General features: G+C 37.1%; 2 protein-coding genes across 4 annotated transcripts in view; both read right to left on the bottom strand.

Annotated features, from left to right (window-relative positions):
- LOC108690408 (serine/threonine-protein kinase N) overlaps positions 1–22,255 on the bottom strand; it is a 34,164-nt gene that overhangs the window by 2,945 nt on the left and 8,964 nt on the right. For both annotated transcript variants that reach the window (XM_018197677.1, XM_018197676.1), the window contains exons 3-12: positions 20,134–20,335; positions 9,072–9,175; positions 8,258–8,462; positions 7,388–7,542; positions 2,394–2,645; positions 2,157–2,307; positions 2,000–2,087; positions 1,552–1,907; positions 1,235–1,470; positions 150–317 (exon numbers count right to left, since the gene is read on the bottom strand). In XM_018197677.1, the coding sequence (XP_018053166.1) occupies positions 150–317; positions 1,235–1,470; positions 1,552–1,907; positions 2,000–2,087; positions 2,157–2,307; positions 2,394–2,645; positions 7,388–7,542; positions 8,258–8,462; positions 9,072–9,175; positions 20,134–20,335 (1,917 nt within the window). The remainder of the gene's footprint in view (positions 1–149; positions 318–1,234; positions 1,471–1,551; positions 1,908–1,999; positions 2,088–2,156; positions 2,308–2,393; positions 2,646–7,387; positions 7,543–8,257; positions 8,463–9,071; positions 9,176–20,133; positions 20,336–22,255) is intronic.
- LOC108690409 (A-agglutinin anchorage subunit) lies at positions 2,743–6,713 on the bottom strand. 2 transcript variants are annotated; one of them, XM_018197678.1, is made up of 2 exons: positions 4,500–6,713; positions 2,743–4,404 (listed from the first exon to the last, which is right to left on the bottom strand). In XM_018197678.1, the coding sequence occupies exons 1-2, from the start codon at positions 5,358–5,360 to the stop codon at positions 3,115–3,117; spliced, it is 2,151 nt and encodes a 716-aa protein (XP_018053167.1). In that variant the 5' UTR covers positions 5,361–6,713; the 3' UTR covers positions 2,743–3,114. The 2 variants fall into 2 exon arrangements, with proteins under 2 accessions (XP_018053167.1, XP_018053168.1); XM_018197679.1 differs by having other exon boundaries at positions 2,743–4,401.

Genomic DNA, 22,255 nt, shown 5'->3' with positions numbered 1-22,255 from the left:
ATATATAATATGATGATAATTTATAAAGATAAAAATGAAATAATTTACATTATAAAGCATTACAAGAAATTATATTTCTTTCTTCAATATTTACATGCAACATACTAAAGCAAGCAAAGCAATGCTGTGTGTACATGGAGGGTATGTACCTCATCCTCAGGAAACTCGACGACGGGTTGGGGCGAGGGTGTGCGTGGAGAGGGTGGTGCAATCAGCACAGGGCGGGGCTCTGTCACAAGGGGCCTCAAATTTGCACCCTGAGGCCCGCCCTTTTCCTCGTTGTGCAGAAAATCAAACTCCCTTAATGCACTCTGTAACTACATTGCTGTCTCTTTACCTCTAATTCTTTATTAACTGCAGCAAATTTAGATTGCGCATCGAATTGTTTAAGTTGAAGACATGCATAGCTATTATCTTTAATATAATTTGAATTTTGAAATATGTTTTACAATGGCTTATGATTTATCATAATAGGGAGTTTAAATTTTTGTTTTCGAAAAATTGAAAAGATAGTGTAAATATATATTGCTTTAATCGACTGTACGAGAAAATAAAATTTATTGTAAAATAAATATTTATATAACATATATATACATATATATAGTTGCCAGAAAACAAGAATTACATATCCATTTAATAAAGAAAGTGTGTAATAACTACAAGATATTCTCTTAAAGCAAGTGCAAATTAAACTAATACTACCTTTTTATAATTGCAGAAATATATCATACATAATATAGTAACTAATAATAACTAATAATAACTAATAATAACTAATAATAACATGCCCCATCAAAATATATACACATCCATTAGAATTATAATTTTTTAGAAAATATATCTATTTATCACACATTTATTTTATAAACTATTTTATCCCATAACCAAGATTCCCAGCCTTGAAATTCTAATACATTGCTACAATCTTCTTGTAAAGTGATTAAAAATAGACATATCGTAGAAATACGATATATGAGAATAATAAATTATATGTATTCGTAATATAAATGAAAACTCTCCATACACGTATTATATAATAACATAAATTTATAACAATTACGTAACAATTTGCGACATTAGCAATCTTATCTATATCTTTACATCAAAAGCAAAGGTTGACAAATACATATAATGCAATAAACAACATTTCTAACAAACAATATTATCGTGTATCAATATATAGAACATTTTCATTAAAAAATAATGATATATACAGAAATATACAAAGACTTACCTCTTGATCCAATTTGGGAGGTGGTGTAGGTGCAGGCGTAGATTTTTTTGTTACAGTTGGTGGCGGTGGAGGAGGATGCTCCGGAGGGCGTGGCAGAGTTGGACTGCTACTCGATGTTGACATACCTAAAGGCCGTGCGCCACCTAATCCACCTTTCTCCGGATCAGGCACTTCGCCGGGAGTTTCAGGCTTATCTTCTACTGAGGTATCAAACACAAGTTGCAATGGTTGTGGTCCTGCAAATCAAAATATTAGTTAACCTCTTGAGATTAAAATGCAAAATTATGCATTTTACGTAGTCAAATTTTAATCTTTACCTGACGGTGGACTTTCTGAGCTTCTGGAATTGTGCAATGAAGGCGCCGAACGTTTAAGCAGCCTACCCCACGTCGCAACATTTATATTCATTTGATTTGCTCTTGGGAAATTTTTCACTTGCTGTTTAAATATTTTGCGTTGACGCTGTAATTTAGGCTTTCGCGATATCATCGGATTTAGAAATTTTATTTCTGCGAACAGAAGGCCTTGCGGTTCCAACTGTAGAGCCATGCCGTGTCGAACGTCATCAATGAATTCTTCTAAACGTAAAAATTTAACTGCACAAAGAGATCTCCAATCTTTCCAATAAATGCCTATTTCAAGTTCTCTTGATTTATCAAGCTCAATAGAAAACCTAAAAATTTTTATTGGACACACAAAATGCACAATTATTGAATTATTCACATAATTGAGTTAAGTAAAAGTGCATTTATTAATTAATATTACCTTTGGTCCCAAGCTTGTTGGGAACATGGACGCCAACTAGTTTGTCCTACGGTTTGATTATCCAATTTTATAACTGCCATAATATCATCTGAAAATAATGATATTTAATAAAGGATTCAAAGATATCGATATTATTCTTAAAATATCAAAAACTTACTGCTTGTTTCGTCTTTCACGCTATATGATTTGCTTGAGCTGCGTCCTGTAACACCTTTAACGAAACTACGTAAATCAGGACTAGCAGGGTGTTCCCTCCTCGTACGCCCAGGCACTTCTTCTGCTAAATCTTGACATCCCATTAATCTTACCTAAACACATCGGGCATGTAGTACAAAAAAATAATACCATTAATCAGTTAATTGTGATCAGTTAACTGTAATGTTCTTCAATATACCTCTAATTGTCCTGTGACAGCTGCGCATCTCGATACTGAAGCTGGTACAGTAGCTTTACCTTCCAAAGGACCGCGAAACGGTTGTAATGATGTATATGTAACAGGAACTGGACTAGCTGATTGAACGCTAGCTAATTCTCTCTTTAACTGAGCTGCAGTACCGCTGTCGGGAGGTAGCTCTTGCCTTCTGAGCTCGAGGGACAATCTAAGTAAGTCCAATTTTCTACTGGATTCCGCGAGGCTTGCTTGCGCCTGTAGTAATTTATGATTTATATAATAACGTGCCATTACGAGCTAAGATATTTAACATTAGTTTAATGTAAAGAGAGGATTATACAATACATGTAAGTGTACACAAATGTCCGACATAAATTTATTAACGATGCAATCAATATAATACATCCTTGTTAATTTTTATAAATGCTCAATTTTCAGCAGAATGTGTTTTTTAGCAGTCCTCGTAATAATTAATTTAGATACATAGCTAAAAAAGCTATGTATAGAGTATATGGAATATTTTAAGAAATATAAATTAAGCACACAAATCACAAGATACAACTTTATATTGTTCTTAATCGCCTTGAATGCAATGGAACGCAATTTATTTGTTAAGCATACAAATCTTATAACATAAATAAATAAAGTGGAAAGGCATTTGTCGTTTTGTAAAAATTAAAGAATCAATATATTTAAAATCCTCAAGAGCTAATGAAATTTAATGTCACTCTTTTTGCGATTTGAAGGCCGGATGACGTTCAAGTTCACTCAATGAAGAAGATCGTCCTCTACCTCCGTCCTCGAAATATCTTCGGCAATGCTCACACGAACACGTCGGATTTTTCGAGGGACCTATATGATGACCAGGTTTTCGAAACGCGCTGATTACTGTTCCAAATCTTGAAGCTTTTAAAATATGTTCAGTTCTTTCTCCATACAGTGTAGTGAAGGGAGACGTTACGCGGGAGGGTATGGTCGAAGGAAGAGGAGAAGGACTCTTTGATCCAAACGGACCAATACGATCGCGTAACACATTCGTATAAGGGACATAATCTTTCTGTATCGCAAACCGAGAGTGTTCTTCTTGAGTACTTCTATGCTCCGAGTCTAAATTAGTCACACTAGATTCCTCGATTTGACCTTTGCTTGTACAATGGACGATCGAATCTCTTTTAACAAATCGTGATTTATCATCGCCGGATATAAAACTCCAACCGACTGCTCCGCTCTCGTCGGAATCCTCAGCACTGTCTCCAGACGACCAATTTATCTCATGCTTCTCGAAGTATTCTCTCATCTTCTTGTTCTGTAGCAGATGTTTCCGTTCAATTTGCGGCGATCGCCAGATTCTGTTTCTGTCATTACCAGTTTTCGCCAAAATATCCAATTTCCGTATTCTGTCGCGATCCGCGGCATTGGCGTATTCAAAGCTGTCACAAGGCGTCAAGCCAGATTTACTATTGATCAAAGATTCAATATCGGAGAATGTGTCCTTTGATGATGTCATGGTTGAATCGTAATCGCATGGCGAAAGAGCCGTGCTGGACGACACTGTAGACCACGGAACGGAATCGAGATCCCGTATCCCGCTGTACGAGCTGAATCGCGAGGGGTAAAGAGAACTCAGAACCTCGTCGCTATCGTATCCCTTCGAACTAGCTAATGAGGGCATTCTCATCGGTGCATTTCTGAAACTTGCGCATCGTCGCTCGGCACTGCGCTTCAGAAACGCGTTTGCATCTTGAAATCCTCGCGGCAAGTTATCTGCCGCTTGAGTGTGAGTGACTTTGACGTCATCGTTTTCAAATACGGTCATGGGCGTGCTGTGATTGTCCTCGCTGATCGTGTCTGTACTGGCATCATCATCGGATCCTGTGCAATACACATCAATGTGCACCGTTCGCGACTTGCGCTTACTGCTGTCCTCTTTCGCGGATGAGTCTGATTTTTCTGGATCGGTCGGAAGACCAGTACTGATATTCTCAACTGATGCTGAAGGTGATTGGATTTCCTGCTGGAAGAAGATAATTATCGCATTTGAGATTCGATTGGTGAACAATCTATTTCATATATTCATTGCATGTTGCAGAATCCATGTTAATAACTCACCTCTTTTTTTTGCCCGCTATGCTGGTTAGCACCAGTACCAAATTTCCTCCTAATTTTGCTGCTCTTTACAGTTGACGACGAGCGCACCGATTCGATGTCGGTGGTTTGCGATGCTACGTCCTTGCTTATTGCAGTGGCCCTACTGGTATTGGCAGTCTTTTCTGCGACACGAGTGCAAAAATGCGTGGTGAAGGCACTCGAAGCGCTTCCTTCCGCACAATCTTCACAGACTTCCGGAACCGTGCTGAATTGATGACGTGAAAAAACATATTGGTGCGGAGTTCGACGGTGCCACTGATCGATAGACGGAATTTTCTCAGGATTAGGCTTATCCGCGCCTACGGTGGATAGTACAATGCTGCATGTGCTTTTGCATCGATGATTGTACTGTTGAGAAGAGCATCGCGCAGGCAAGGACGAATATGTGTGCGGCGAGAATTGTTCGCTAGTGTAGCCAGAATCAGAAACGTTCGCTCGGCCTTTAGATGAGATAGAATCATCGTTACCAGACGAGCCTGAGCGTGGCAGAGTATACGATTCGCTTGATTTCTCGGGCGGTGTGGACGTGAAGAGTATATTGCCCCGTTGAAAGCCATAGCCGCCGGCGGTACTACCAGATGATAGGAAAGCGTTGGACGTGTTGGCTGATGTCGACGTTGATGTCGAGTTCGGTTCGCTCGTGTTCCAGCGGCATATCATGCGGATGCCGCCCGCGTCGGTGGTGGTACTGGTACCCGGAGGCATTTGCACGGTCTCGGAGGTCACCGTGTCGCCGTGGCGGATCGTGACTTCGGCGCGCACAAGCCACGGTGGCACCTGGCTCGAGCTACCGTCGCCCGAATTATCCTGACGTCCGTACATCTTGCGCCTCTCTTCCTCTTCAGCCTCCGCCGTGCCTTCATCTGCACGACATTATTGTTATCCAATCGGCTCTGCTGCCAGAAAAATACGTCCAAGTGATCTGCCCTCTTCTCCTCCCGAAGAGGTTCTTCTTCTGTTCATGGATTTGAAGTCTCTTTGCTCGAACGTACACAAAATGCCGGCGATTAATCACCCGTGACCATTTATCTCTAATTCTTCATCTAATTTCGTAATATATTGAAAAGAAATCTTATATAATGATATCTATTTAAGAGTTGAGCTGCTTGTGCTTCATCTCCGTGGCGCAGTTTTTCCCGGAAGGATGGTAATACTGTGGTATTGCATCGCCACCAATCTATTTTCGGGTCCCGTGTTCGAGAACTATCCAAGTGCGTTTCTTTCCGCTTTAATGTTGCAAAATTTTAGCGCCGATACCTGAAGATACTTTGATACGTCACTTTGCATTCTATTATTCTCTACGTATAAAATATGTTTAACAGCTGTGACAGTTGTGATGTGTCAGTTCATCATTGCACATTATACAATATTTCTGCGATTGTTGCAACCATCGCAGTTTCCCTTGTAAGGCAACAAACTGAGCAATATAGAGCGATGTATATAATTAGCACAATATAAATTTGGAGCAACATACAGTCACATTAAAAATATTTTTTGGAATAACGTAGCATTTTTTATGTGTTCAACGGTCACTGACGTAATAATTGTGCGCAATAATAATGCACGATCAGGTGAGATGTACTACGATACAAAAATCAATGTACAAGTTGCTCAAAAATTTCAATTAAAATTGTAGACTATTCAGTCTCGATAATTGCCGGTAGTCAAGAGTATTCGAAATACAGATATCTTATGTGATCGTAAAATTATTTAGCACGTACAATCTAAAAGGCAATGAATTGATTATTTCTAAGTAACTCGCATACGTTACACATATTCAAACATCCAAGGATCAAACAAGATTTAAACTTCCGCTAAGTAACGGATTGTTTATGGCTCGATTAGAAATATTTGAGCGTCCAGTTAGTATACAAGTATCCTGACAGCTTAAATCGATTCTAAAGCAGACGTCAGTCTTCTTTGGAGTGCAGCGTTCGAGAAGAGAGCGGAGGGGCGACTCCAAACAGGCTACGATCATTGGGCGGCTTCGTGTCAGTCTTCGAGTTCAGATCATAATTAACAACCACGATTATCCGAACGCGTGGTCGATATCTTTTTGGATGTCCACTTGATGGACGTATACATTCCACGGGCGTCTCCTTCGCAGTCGGCCGGTGCACATGTCGTCGGTTTATCGCGGTGCTTACGATACTGGATGATGCCAGTTCTCCTCGAGAGATGGTAACTAAGCGCGACCCGAAAAGGCGTCACGAGAAACGGGGTGGCGCGGGTATTCGGCGAGCTATTTTGAGAGACGCGCGTATACGCCGCCACCGACCCTCCGGGGTCCATGTCGACATGCATTACGCTGCCGACGTCGCCCGCGCGATCCGGCTGTCGACAAGAAATCGTTTTCGTACTGGCGCAAAGGACAAACGTCCCCTCGTCAAAATCACATCACCATTCGTATGAGAATTCTGTCTCCAACACTAATTCTCGAAACTATTATAAATTAATCAATTTACAGAAAATGAATTTTCCTAATCAATTGACTTAAAACAGTCTAAAAATTTTATAGAAAACATAATCTACGTTAAAAAAAAACTTAATATAGTAAATAAGACAGTGGGATATTCTCATATATTGCGTTTGCTGATTTAAAAGAAAAACATTCATTTTGTTGCGTTAGAAGCGGAAATTGTCCTCATTGTGCATTTTCACTAAGAGAGTAGTCGGACAATTTCCACGTTATTATCATTTCGAAACAGCTCTGTTGGCGAAGTGACGTAAATGGCTTCCTTTAACGCTACATATACAAACACCTTTCGCAAATTGCGTGTCACGCACAGAACTCCGGCTTCCGTTTCCATGTCGACGGATTACGAATTGAAAAAGAAATGACCACGTACCTCAGTTAGGGCCTTCTTATCAGCGACTTTGGCACTTTGTAGAAGACGTATCACGTTCTTGGCACCTTCTACAACAGCTGCTTCTATTCGTAATCGATGCCGTAGCTCCTCCACCCTTTCCTCCAACGCGAGTTCCAAGCTGGGCTCATACCTATCTGTAAAAGTATTATACTTATTATTCACATTACATTCGACAAAAATTCACACTCGCAACGTTAACCATTACTCATACAAAGCTTTCATTTATCTACGGCGCATGATTATCTTCTTACGTAATGTATCCACCCACGTTTTATAGCAAGGAAAAAGTAAACCATTATACGCGTAACGAATATATATCCTTCGACGAACAAAGCGCTTCCTTCCAAGAAATGCCATTTACTACAATAACGAACATATGCAACATTGTACTTTTATAATGAATACACGGCACGAATTCCTGGGTGAGATACGAATGTATACCATGTTCTGAGACAGTTTCATTACTGCAGTAAATGTCAGCTTACTGTCTTCATTCCGTAAACCTCACGTTAACAATGAAATCAGAAATGTATACAGCTTAACTATGGTCGTTCAAACAATTAGAATGATAAAGCTGACAATAACATTCGACAGAATTAAGCAGAACTTCTGATAGCGCATACATTATTTAAATAAACGAAGCATTTCAATTTCCCGATTCACACGCGATACCATAAATTTATGCTGGTACAACTAGTGTCTTTAAGTTTATTACAATCAATATTGGAGAACTAATTGTTTTATTAATAGAAAAATAGAAATTTGAGAGAATATTCAATCATCTTCTCTTTCTCAATTTCGATCAAATATTGCATACACAAATTATTATTAATAACGATTGGTATGTACCTTTATTACTAGCTGTTTCACCATTCGGTGGTGGTGCATCGCCTCGTTGTTGCTGCCGTGATTGGCGCACCTTCATAATCCGCATACGTAGGAACTCGATTTTAGCGCGGGAATCATCTAGCATTTGTTGAGCCTCCTGTAGCAATTTCTTGTCGCGATGACCACTTGTTAAACTCTGTATCATGTTTTCAGCACCCTGCTTGACCTACCGTAAACATAAAACAAATGATATTCTACGTGTGTTATTTTATTAAAATTTAATTATACAGCATTGAACGTCCATGTTAAAAGTCTAGTGTACAAAAAAATTAACTACTTTGTTAAAAAGAGAAAATAGGAAGGTATAATTGCAAATAATTAACGCTTCCACATTAACAAGTGATAACTGCAAAGAGTCCGGACGCGTTAGTCTAATTATTTTAAATCTCTGCGTGATGTAACGAGAGATTATTTTTAGTAAGAGAAAAATGAGCGACTCACTGCGCTGACTCACGCGAAGCTGATACAAGAAAAGTGAAAGAGAACTATCGAAGTTCTGCGTAATCATTCAGAAAGTTGTACATAACGACTTTGCGAGAATTATATTCTAAATATATATTATCAAGAAGTTATACCGATATATATTTATTATTGAAAGAGATGTTATTTTGTTATCGGTATTATCCGATAACGCAATTGCTGCTAAAAATCTTGATAAGTGACAGCTTGATAACACGCAATGTTATCCGTGTTCACGGATATCGCAAATGTCTGCTTGCGATTTTGAAATATATATCATAATTCAATAGTGTCTTTTCAGCAAGCGGATTTCTACCTTCAGTTCGATATTGAGCTGCTTTTCCAAGGACAGAAGCCGAAGATCTGTGAATAGACCTTCCTGACTCGGCGACGAAGGCCCCATCGGTGATAGAGGCGTGTCTGAAACAAAAATAAACGTTCACGAAATAAAAGAATCCTATATGACCTGATGTATCGGTGATACCAATGTTAAACGGCGAATAAAATATCTCTTGATGAAACGGAACACTGTACGAAGCTTAAAAAAATGATCGTAAAACACACACACACACACACATGCGCGCGCGCGCGCGTGCGCGAGGGAAGTTTGATAAATCAGTGATCGTCTTTTTAATTTTTTTTTGTTTTCCAAAATTCCATTTATTTTTCAACATCTCCTTTCAAAACAGTCTCTTTTCAAAAAGTCACTAATCAAACTTATCAAATTGCCCACGTATATACATAAATACGCGCGCGCGCGTGTGTGTGTGTGTGTGTGTTTTCTACACTCTACGTGTGATTCGGATCTGCTTTCTTTAGCCCGCGGGTATCCTTCTTCACGTCCAGATTTTTCACGTTAGTATATATATAAGCAACCGCCGCCGTATACATGAACGTTTTTTATGTCTGACAATCTCCATGATTTGACAAGCGAGATCGTAGAGCATGCTTGGATCCTACTTTCCATCACCTAGTGCTGACATGTTGAAAACGCCCAGACTCCCACGTATTCAAGCCAAGTATATGGGGAAAAAAAAGTGATGTCCCGCTTTGTTTCAGGAACACGCCGTTATGAATTTCCCATCGCTTCCTTTTCATCACGTTCATTTTGCCTGTCTATCATAAACGTCTTCGAGATATAACGAGGGATTATCTGACAATTGCGTCAGACGTTACTCTTGCAGAACGACAGAATCTCTACGTACGCGAATAAACTTATGATCACATTTTATACGAATAATACAATAATGCATACACAATGTAATAATATAAGATGCGTACGAATAAAATATTGCGTTATATGTAATTCGTACCGGAACGGTGTGGGAAATGCAAGTCATAATTACGAGCGTTATTTCCGTGCCCGCCGGAACTTTCAACAATTACATTAATCAGTGTACTTTACGTAATCATATCACGTTATTCTTTGTTATATTTCGTATATTTTAATAACGCAGACGTGCTCTGATGTCTCCCTAATTGCGAATCTCCTCAAGGATATATATAAATAATTGCTTACGTAATGCAAATCATTTAAACATATACGAATGTATCCTCTTGAGATAAATTAACCCTCCGTCTGCGATCATATTTTTAATCCTTCCGTCTACAAAGTTTTGTAAGACTTTTAAAAAAAAATTTCGAATTATTTTTCAACATCTCTATTATCAAATAGTTTAACTCAAATGTTATTTAATAAAATTAAATCTAATTAAATGTAATTTAATAATTAAAAAATATAAAAACAATTTAATAAATTTGAGTAAAAATGATTTGATAAATCTGAAATTCAGAGTGAAATTTCATGTGCTAAAAAAAGATTCAAATTGCAAACAATGTATTAATTTCAGTATGAAAAATGTCAATTTTTCTTCGAACAATTCATTTTATTTTAGACGGGGTTATATCGTATAGGTTACATGGTTATTTCAAGGCCGATGTGATTCACGTCGATCGTTATTCGGCGACGACACACCGTGCATCGTGTATGACTACTAGCGCACGAATTTAGCTCGTTAGTGCTGCGATGTGGGGCACCCTTTTCTCCATCGAAATATGCCTATTATGCACCCATGCCTGGGTGCGCGGGAAGCTACCGTAAACACGTGCACGGTTCCACGATTTCTCTATGTGCGCATACGCACGCACGCATGCACGTACGCACGTCGCGATAAATGACGCGTAGTGCCCGTTCAACGCGAATGGGCGAACGCGGACAGACACGCTTGCACACCGTCTATGCACACGAGCATGTCTGACGTGTCCGAATAAGGCGATGTGAGGGAACGAGGAGATGCGCGATTTTTCACGTGATACTTCAAAGACACTATATCACTAAAAATGTATGTTAATTGTTAGCTTAGAGGTCAGGAATCACATGAACGCCTAAACAGTCGGCACGAAAACTAAGTATCTATATTTGCAATGTTATTTATGCTTCTTTAGCATGGAACGCAAAAGATCGAAAATATCCCGAAAAGTTTTGCAAATATACGTATGTTGAATTAGAACTGAAGCCGATTGCATGGGAGATCATTATTTCCGATATGCATAATTCGGATATGCACATTTCAGCATGCTTTACATTTGATATGGTAAATAAGATGGTTCTACTGAAGTCTCTAAAAATTTAGGTGGATACAGATTTAAATGATTTTTATTATTTTATTAGATAATCAAAATTATAAAGGGTGCTTGAACTGGTTGCTAAAACGTAATTATTTTAATGACCAAAATTATTTTCAAATCCGTATCTATCTAAATTTTTTAATACTTTCGCTAAATCATTCTTTCAGTGCAGGTAGATTTTTTTTACAAAGCATACTTCTCGGAAAAGAATCTAATCGGCAAGGATTTATTTTTATGGCTCCAATCGCAAAGAATTTAATCAATTTCCTGCACATAAAAGTTCATAGATCTTATCAATTCCTAGTGACTCCATCGACGAACCTCTCGAACAATCGCGGGATGGCTATTATTCTCAGGAATCACAAGTAGATATAACGAGACAATATCGAGAGAAATGGAGAGCCCGAGTCTGCGCGAATGTGCAAACATGTAATAGGCTTTACAATGCGGCGAAAACGACGGCGGAGGCGGAGGCGGTATAAAAGAGTTTGTGTGGACAATGCGGTCGAGAGCTCCGCGAAACCGTGTCATTAGCGCAGCTCGGCCGAACACGTGCCCCATTATATTCTGCACTTCTGCCCTTGCCCGCCGTAGCATGCGGAGGCCCGGCGACAAAGGCTTTCCTTGTTTTTGATACCGTCAACTGCACCCATCTACCCACCCTTCCTGATCGTCCTTTCACCTTTATCCTCGTTGCTCTCTCTCCCAACTGCCTCTTTCCCTTTTTTTTTTTAACATCCTTTCGCCGAACAAACCGAGAGAGTTTGCGAGGGAAAAAGAAGGAAAAAGAAACGAAAGGGTGGTTGTGTAAAACGCGCAAGGTGGCTACAGCTATTCGCAGCCACTGCCGTGTGTCGGTTCAATGAACTCGCCGGGCGCGGCGCACGCAACCCTTTCGGTAGGGAGAATGCGTGCGCTCTTGAGAAACGGATAATTGCTCTCTGCCTTTTGCTCGCAGCGAAAGGAGAAAAGGACAGCGCAGCGACCGCGCGAGATGGTTATGCAAAACGTATCGAGGCGATATGCTACCACCAAATGCTCTGTTAGTCTTTGTACTCAAATGAAAAGTTATTTAAACTCTCCGTTTGCAATTTGAGCTTTTTTTGACACAAGCAAAATTTCACTCTCAAATTTCAAATTTCAGTTTTTATTAAATAACATTTTTGAGATAAAAAAATTCTAAATTCTTTGAAGGAACTCTGACTCTAAAGAATGAGAAAATTAAGCCAGTCTTAAAAAGTGGCTTAATTTTCAATTTTTAAGATTAAGATTTTCACTATAAAAGATTTAGAGAGTAATATAATAGAAATGAAAAGTAAAAAAAATATGTGAGCTGGACAAAAAAGACTCAAATTATAGACAGAAGATTAATATTTTTTAAATCTTGAAAAATATATCGGAAATATGTAAATCTTTCTATTTTATTATCTTAATATGGAAGATCACATTAAAAATTCGTGTAATAATCTCTCAAGAATATACAGAAATTATATACGGTAATTTCTCGCTGATTATACACGTAACTGCAATATGCAATATGCATTAATGCTATCGCGCGATGCGTGCTGGTCTTGTCATCTCTCCATTCCATTCATAACTCTGCTCGCGTCAAAGCTGTTCCATCTACAGGAGCGTGAGTTAGCGATATATTCATAAAGCATGAACGCGTCGGGGAGGGAGAGCTCTTGTACAGTTCATTAATGCACGTAAGAAGCAATTGTTCATGTGTGATGATTGTCAGCAACATTCTTATTACGGCATTGACTAAAATAATTACCGTAACTGCGCGAGAGGCGAGAGTGCGAGGCGCTTTATTTATACATCTAAGCCAGCATCGACATCAAGCACTACACACATATGCGTTTCTAGCATCTCGTCATGTAACAAATGATTGCGTCAAGTGGACGCAACGCTCTGTAAAGTTCCCATGGCTAAAATACTTTTCTCGGATATCTGATAGTCTCTCGAATTCCAGATAATACTTCTTTCTCGAGAACTTTATTAAAGAGTATTATGACTCCAACTCAATTTCAATAAAAAAAAATTGTTATCAATTTCTATAAAACCGTGATATTGATTTTATATCTCTGGATTTTTATTTTTTAAATTTAATTCATCAAAATTTCTTGCGAACATATCGTGGCTCTAGTACTTAAAAAAAATTATAATTCTTTCAATTAAGTATACCGAAATTGCGAAAATAGTATGCTAACTTTTTGGAAATCGTAAGTGACACTGGCGTTCAGCAAAAGAAGCAGTTTTGCAACTGCAATTGTAAAATTCTTTAATATGATTGATTTTGCCCTCAGTTTCTGATTGAATCCAAATGTGCAAACCAATTATATTAAAGAATTTTACAACATTGCAAAGCTGCTTTTTCTAAATGTTTTTAAGATTCGAGTTATTATTGCCCAATATGTATTGAAAATTGACAAATACTTTTCTTTTTTCTTTTTTAAATAACAATCGAATTAAAAACATTTTCGATAATAATCATATTTTAAGACAGTACACAATATAGACAGAATGCTGGATTTAACACCTTGTAATGAAGAAAAAAAAACTACAATGGCCAAGTAACCTTTGGTGCAGGTAGCGCAATTTTTTTGTCGTATCAGACAAACTTTGCCATAAACATGCCTGAGGCACCGATTAGCATAAACGGCAAAAGCGTACCGAGAAATTAGCATACACCTTAAAAAACAGCAAGTAACCTCTGAGCGTTCGGCAAGTAGCAGTTAAGTTATTAGCATAGAGCCACCGGTTGGTTGCATCGATCGAGAAAATCGCGGGACCGGTCCAATAGAAAGTGCTGCCTTAAAAAAGCAATAATGTAGTGGCAGTTATGCCAGCGAAAATCACTTAAAATCGAGTTCGAGTAATACGCATACGCAGTCGTGACGCACAATTTGCCGAGAGACTACGGAGATGAATTAGATAATTATTTGCGAGAACAAGATTCTCCTCGTCGTGAACGCTTCATATCCTTGACACGGACTACCGGAATCTATCGGTTATCTGCAATCATTGAATGATCGTAGGCGTCAATTGCCATCCACGGTAAACGCATCGCACACGAATGCAGACAGGATGAAAGTGCGCGTTAGACAGCACCGATTTTATATGACTGATAGAACGAATTACAAGATGTTTATATCTTATACGAGGTTTATAGATTGGCTCATAATCTCGAGCACCAATTCCCGCAAGATTTATACTGATAACATCGGAATGATGTTATTATGTAAGTTAGACAAAATAAAATTCTGAGATATTTTTAGATTTCAATGTGATAATGTGCACTTTTCTAAGATCAATATACTTTTGATACGAAATAATTAAATATAACATATCGCAGATGAATCTTGGTATGTCGATGAGAACGAATATTAAAATCGTAAATGTCTACATATTATATGTAATAAAAATCGCAGAAGGTATACTGAGAGTCACTCGGCAAAAACGAAACACCGTTTCTCGACTTGATTAAGAAGTTCTACGAGTGTTAATGAGGTCTGATAACAAACTCAATATATTCGTCCACTCCAGTTATACGGAAGAGCAATGAGTTACATTACTGTGCAATACGGTATTACGTGCGTCCGGAGGGGTCTTATGTTACGGAACTATATTAGGTCTGTGCTATATTAAGTAGTTACATATACGGAACGTCCGATTTAACGATAATGGAAAGAACGATTTTGTTGATTAAAAATGTAGATAGATACAGAAAATAATTTTGTTAGACCACCAAATTATAGTACAGAAAATTTAAAAGCTTTGATGAAGAAAGCTTTGTTGCAAAAAAGTTTGATAAAATATCGAAATTTTTTGCAATTCTCATCATATTTGAGTTTCTCACATAATTATTTTGATAGTTTAACAAAATTATTTTCAGATGTATATGTAGATAAATTTTTCTGCAGAATCTTTCCACGTATAATCACCTTCAACCATACTTACAAGATATTCTGGCAAAATCATTTTTTCTATATATGAATATATTTTACATATATTCTTATAAATTAAACATATTTCGGCGATTTTTACGTTACAGTTACGTCATTGCTAAATAACTCAAAGATATTATTTCTCTTTCGAGAACCACAAATATTTCAGTCGTGAACGTAAGAATTTTAACGTTGCATGATACGTTCTTGCGGCTGTATTCCGACTTCAAATGGCAACTTGAGTGACTTATTTAGTTACGAACCTATACGCGGCCACTTAAAATTTATTAACTCGTAAATGTTTGGCCCCTATACCGTTACTGTGTTACGAATGTGCACGTTCGATAAAGTGCACTTCATAAATTCATGTGCATGATATCTTGCGGTCAATAAGCTTCATAATCGACTCGCCTCATAAAATCTAGCGGAATTTCCGTAACTGAACTACAGCGCTAAGGCGTATCGTGATTCATCAGGGATTTCCTCACCAGGAAGATAACTGATAATTAGAGCGAACCATACCAATTGCTACTTGTAAAACACATTTACGTTCTTATAACATATACTTTCATTTTTAAGTGATTCGCCAATCCGTTATAGTTTTTACATAAGTATAAGCTTATAGTCTTTCGAAATAATTTTCTCTTTGATCATTTCTTCACGAAACTCCGCAGAGTTTTACGCCTCTGGTGCGCGCGGACGATTTTTCGACTGTCGCGGGATCTTAAATCAGACCCGGAGGGAAGACAGGTAGTCCACAAAGATCGGGTCCGGCCAGCCGGTCAGTCAGGTAAGAGCAGACAGGTAAAGGAAAGAGGATTGGAGAAGGCTTCCCCTGAGAGCATCGACGATGGAATGCGAAAGCGTGGGTTCGGTTTGGCCGTAACGCGATCTCGATATACAGAGACGAGTGCGGATCGGGGAGCGGGAGAGCTTCGGGGCCTGTGTACGCACGTGTAACGGTACTCCGCCGCGATTGCTTGATCGCGATCGCCTCTCTCGTAATACGCTCTCGATCGTCTCGCATCATACACGCATCTGTACGTATATGTTTGTATATGTGCGTTTCTTCGCCGTTGCACACAGCAGGAGAGCGCGTGTCTCGGCAGAACTGGAAAGTGAACGAGCGTCGTTGGCGTCTACCTCGTACCGCTCGCTATCCTCGCGAAAAGCCAAGAAAGAGAGAAGAGTGACTTTCTCCTTGATTCCGAAACTGTACCGCCACGCGCTGAATCGATGGGATTTTTGAGTAAACTGGAGAATCAATATTCTTATCTTTTGTAGACAGTAGAAGAGACTCTATAACAGAATCCGATTATGAATGATTTTGTCAAAATCCTACGAGAGAAGAATATATATACAAGGAAAGTATGCTTTTGCTGAAATATTTATAAACAGATCTGCTACAGATCGGACAATAATTTTGTTAGGCCATCAAAATATTTGTGTAGAAAACTTAAGTATAATGAGCAACAAATTTTAATACTATAGTCTAGCAATCAATGATATTATTTTGATATTCTAATAAAATTTTCAGTTCTATATCTAGCTAAATTTTTAGATACTTCAGCAAAACTGTTCTTTCCATATACTTCTTCTTGCATATATTATCTCATTTTGATTATCGTTTATAATTTTAATTAAAATATAATAGAGTGAGAAATAATAATATTGTAATATATATATAAGGAGAAAGTATATAAAGTATATCTTTCTCGTAAAATTTTGATAAAATTACTCATGGTCAGATTTTATCTCTAGTAGACAATAATTTGATAATAAGAAGAATTTTATTCCTTGTTTTCTTCGTTAGTTTTCAGAATTGTTGAACTCTTAATTAACATTAATTGTTCTTTTCAGTTGAACTTCTTGCACTGTTTATCTTTCCTCTTTTTCTCCCAAACATAGACAGAAAAAGAGGAAAAATGAACGATGCAAGAGGTTCAATTGAAAAGAACAGACCTAATAATAGTAAGTTGAGAAATGCTACGCGTCTAAGTCTCAGGATCGCACTGCTCGTTTCTATCAATGTAGATTAACCTTTATCTCAGCTTATTTTTTTTTATTCTAAGAATTAGAAAAAGCTGAACAGTAAGTTATATCAAGATTAAAGTTAATCTACATTGATGGAAATGGACATAAATAGTATATCTTCTTCATACGGGGAGAAACTGAATGAAGCAACCCCGAGGCAGGTTGCTAGACTCGAGACCAAGTATGATGATGACTGACTTAACTCGAGTGGATAGAGAGCGTCTCGGGGTCCAAGGTATAAATAGCTGCTACCACTTACCGTCAATTCAGAGCGAGCGCAAGACTGTAGTTTCTCTGTATACAACACATCAGGGCATAACGAAGTGACCATTCATAATGCAGCAAAAAAATATTCTTCAAGAATCAAATGATGTTTTGCCCGAGAATAACGTATTAGATTAACCTATTAATTGCGTTATAAAAAAAAAATGATCATATAAAGTCATCATATGAATTCAACATTATACACATAAACAAGTAATTTTTCTGCTTCGAATCAATTATTATGTCTAAGAATATTCAAAAAATATTAGTAAGGCATAAGCATTCATCCAAAAGGTATCAGCGATGAAGAAAACAATGCGACGACTGAATTTCAGTTATAAATTTGGCAGACTCACGGAATGCGAAACGCGATACAATCAGTACCGAGAGAGAGCCATGAGCTTTAATTAGAAAAAATTCTGTTAATCGTTCCTAATTTATATTCCGCGGCATGAAGAGATTTTGAACCAAAAGAGAGCCATCTCAGCACGCAGACACAAATAAGACAGATGATAATCGTCATCTGCCCTTTCTTTATTGTCTCATCAAAACTGGCAGTAACTCGTGGAGGAATTGAATACCATTTTAAGCATCGCATATATAGAAGCTATATCGAAGCATATAACACGGTACGAAGCTATGCAGCTAGCATATAAACTCAATGTTACGGAAGAATGACAATGTTAACGACATTAATAGTATGTTATTTTGGAACATATTTTTTTCTGTTGCTGATCAATCGATCAAAAAAGGTAAATATACCTCTAATTGCATTTATCACATCAATCACCTCGCCTTTTTTTAACCCTCCGAAGCTGACGTCAAAATCTGAACACAGTTAACTGACGCTGAATATACCAGACCTATTTATGTTAATCTATTAAAATTAAAAAGCACTATTGATTTCAAGAAAATGACTACTGTAAAAAAGAAAAAATTCTAAGTACATTTTAATAAAAATAATACAAATTTGTTTCAGATGTAATATTAAAAAATTAAATTGTTTGACATGTTTTACAAAGAAATTTATAATTGAATGGATTCAGACCTGCTGTTAATTCCGGAGGATTGACTTATACAGATATTTCGATTCAATGTTGATATCTCTTACTACATTTATTTCACTGAATGTTGTCTTTTTAACTTAAACGTTTGGATATACATCTAATGCAATGATATATATATCAATCGATGAATCAGAAACGTCATTACATTAAAGAGATACGCTCGATTTGTCAGCCTTAATGGCGACGTAAGGCTAGCAACTTGGCATGCTCAGACGAGCTTTATAAAACCCGAAGTCGTCGTCTCGACGCCTCGTTAGCGGGTGGAGTTATTAAGTGCCCTCTCGTTAACGATATGGAACGGTCATTAACGCGGTAGGGAGCGGGTATGCCGGAACATTAACTATTACCGCAATGCTTCGATATGTAAAACCAATGAATAAATGGGGCAATAATCGCTGCATACAAATAAACGTGAAATTATCGTGAACATGCTTTCATGAAACTTTCTGAAAAAGTTGTTCAAATGATCGATATTCTATGCTCTTATCGGCACTTTGATTAAGTCTATTTTTTATTTCTACACTAGATTCCTACACTAGATACTAATATCCCTAAAAGACTGATGACGAATTCGATTAAACGTACTCAGTGCACACTGGTGTGCGTTAAAGCCGTCATATTAAACAAATTAACGTAAAGATATGACGATATTGACGTCAATAAAAATATTGAATAATTGTTAATATAAATATAAAAATGGATTAAACCGTGAAATCCTCAATACATTATTAAGTAAAATATGTAAGTATTTTATAATTCGAAATATTTGCATTTTACTTTTACACAGATTAAATTAATGAACAATGATTTTAACATGCACCAATGCGTCCAATCGAATTCGCTGAAAATGGCAAAAAGGCGGATTTATTTATATAAAATATATGTGCCTGTTTGAAATGTGTATATTAGATGTGAATTATATGTGCGTTCCCGCTATACTTTGATTGGTACCGCCATTGTGATGCCAATCAAAAGGAATGTTAGTGATAGCTAGATTCTATTTTTTAAGGGGACAGCACTAAAACTTTCTTACTTTCGCAAAATATCAAACATACACCTATTTCACCTAAAGTTTCAAATGTATGTATTTAATTCAGCTACAGAAAAAAGATCTGTTATTAATATCCCGTGTGCTTTAATTGTTTGTAATTGCTGTCTTCTATGATGATTCATATAATAATGCTTATTAAACTATCGTGCAACGAATACAAGAAACGCAGATTTCTCTCTGCTTATATTAACCTATTTTTCCCGATATCGAAGATCTTTAGTGCTTGTCCCGGTATTGCGTCTGACGCGCGACGTTCGTTACATAAAACCCGTTTAGGAGCGCGTAGCGAACTGCTTTATTCTCGCTCGATCAATGCTATGCGAGGAATTATAAGGAGAACCCGAAGATGGTATCGCACAGCGCCATATGCTTCGCTTTACCAACCTTGACCGTTGGAGTGATTCTGCTGCGGCGATTGAGGCTGGCCCTGCGTCAGTATAATTTGACTCTCGAGCTGCTGGAGCTCAGCTTGGAGCTCGTTCAACTTGCTGTTCGCCTTCTTCACAATAGTCGCGACATCCGAGAGCGACTTGCGATCGGTCGCGACCTCCCTCAGCTTCTCCGCACCAGCCTTTATCTTCAGCTCCTGCAAATGAAAAAAAAATGTTAAAATATTAAAATTCATAATCGTGCATTGGAACGACCACCATCATCACCATTTCAGTTGAAAACAACATCTTATACCGAGAAGTTTAACTGTATACATTTATTATAATCTCGGTCAATCGCTCGTTTAAAAAACATCTATCACTCGATCGTGCCGCTCCTTTGTACAGCAAATGAGACGTAAAATCACGCACGTGCCCAATGATTATATCTTTTGATATATCCTTTGGTATTCTATTAGTAAGCATTAATATACAGTTATCGCGAATTTTCGCAATGAATCATCATGACTTTTACACGGGAAGAGCGGTTTAACTAAAGTATCTAAAAATTTAATGAGATACACATCTGCAAATAATTGTATTGAACTATTTAAATAATTCTATTGAATGCTCAAACAGATTAAAACTTTCTGCTACATTAACGTCATGTTTGAGCGTCTCCACATAATTATTTTGATGATCCAATACATATTATTTTCAGATCTGTTTTCATATCTAATTGAATTTTTAGATACTTCAGCAAAATTATTCTTTCCATGTATTTTCCAATATAAATTCATGTTGGTATATGAAGAATTATTCGTGTCTAATATTACGCCAATATTAGTCAGACAAAAATAATCGTTCAAAAGATATTTGTTCAATAAGCAATAATGACTCATTTGAAACAAATGGTCTTGACTTCCGAGACATTAGCATGCATATGTTCTGCAGTGCAGTTGATTCACAGAAAATGTTCTGGTAACAAGCGTATGAAAATGTGCTGTGTTAAGAAACCTATCGCATTATACAGTATTACACACGGCTCTGTTTCGCAGTGGATCTATTAGCGGTAGGCAGCAACCAGACAACGTTAAACGAGCATGTTGTAAAGGCGCTTAGTAAGTACTAAGAGATAAAACAAGAAGACAAAAGACAAAAAAGAGAAAGAGAGAGAGAGACAGAGAAAGACGCTGCTATATAGCAAAACTTGTTTCTACGCGAGTTGCAGAAATGGTTGGACCACCCTCAAGTTTCCATTCGCAGCGTGATTTTTAGAACGCGACGTCCGGTGCATCCGGAAACCATAGATCATCGATCGTTTATTACCGAGACGTATGTCGGATATTGATTAAGCTAGATGTAGGTACGCACGAAAAAATGTAATCACGTACGATCTGCAAATACTCCTATCTGCAATATCCTCTTGCAATCTCTTTAAGTATCGAGGATTTGTAATTGCAAATCTCCACCTAAATTATGGAATCGATTTAAGGATGTATCAGTATCAGGTGTGTGTCTATGTATAGTCTTTGCAAAAAGTGGAATTGGAAATTTATATCTTCCAATAAAACCATATAAAAATGACTGAATAAAACAGCGCATTACCAAATAAATACGAACAGTTCAATAAGATCAATATTTGATAATATAATTTTATTTTATAAATTCAAATGAAGATTTTCTCATTTTATTTCAATTATTTTTTAAAACTACTTTAAAGTCTACTTTTTACTTGAATAATTTTTTATCCAGCTTCTAAATTACCGCCAAACTTTTGTATTATTTTTTCAAATATAGAAAAATCCGTAACTTTTCATAATCTTTTCACTATAAAATAATTCATGTAGTACATTCTATTCTCCGTAATAGGAATACCTTTTGTGACTATATAAGTGACTATTAAGGGACTATATGAGTAAGTCTTCGGGATGTTTTTTCGTTATCTATTCTAGAAGTTTTTACGATTTTCAACTATCTATATGTATAAAAAATTACAATACATTTAAAATTAGCATAAATATAGTATGATAATTAGCCTATATGAACAAAAACTGTGAAGTAAGATAAAACATAAAATTATTTCAAATCATTAAACTATTTAAAAATTAAAAATTAAGAAAATATTTCAGAATTTT

The sequence above is a fragment of the Atta colombica genome, unplaced genomic scaffold (assembly GCF_001594045.1).
Source record: "Atta colombica isolate Treedump-2 unplaced genomic scaffold, Acol1.0 scaffold32, whole genome shotgun sequence".
NCBI lineage: Eukaryota > Metazoa > Arthropoda > Insecta > Hymenoptera > Formicidae > Atta > Atta colombica.
This window is presented reverse-complemented; position numbering and strand designations above follow the sequence as displayed.

Coding starts and splice junctions, on each gene's coding strand:
- LOC108690409 (XM_018197678.1), bottom strand. CDS start 5,360: ATGTACGGACGTCAGGATAATTCGGGCGACGGTAGCTCGAGCCAGGTG. Junction 4,405..4,499: donor ATAGCGGGCAAAAAAAAGAG/GTGAGTTATTAA, acceptor ATCTTCTTCCAG/CAGGAAATCCAATCACCTTC.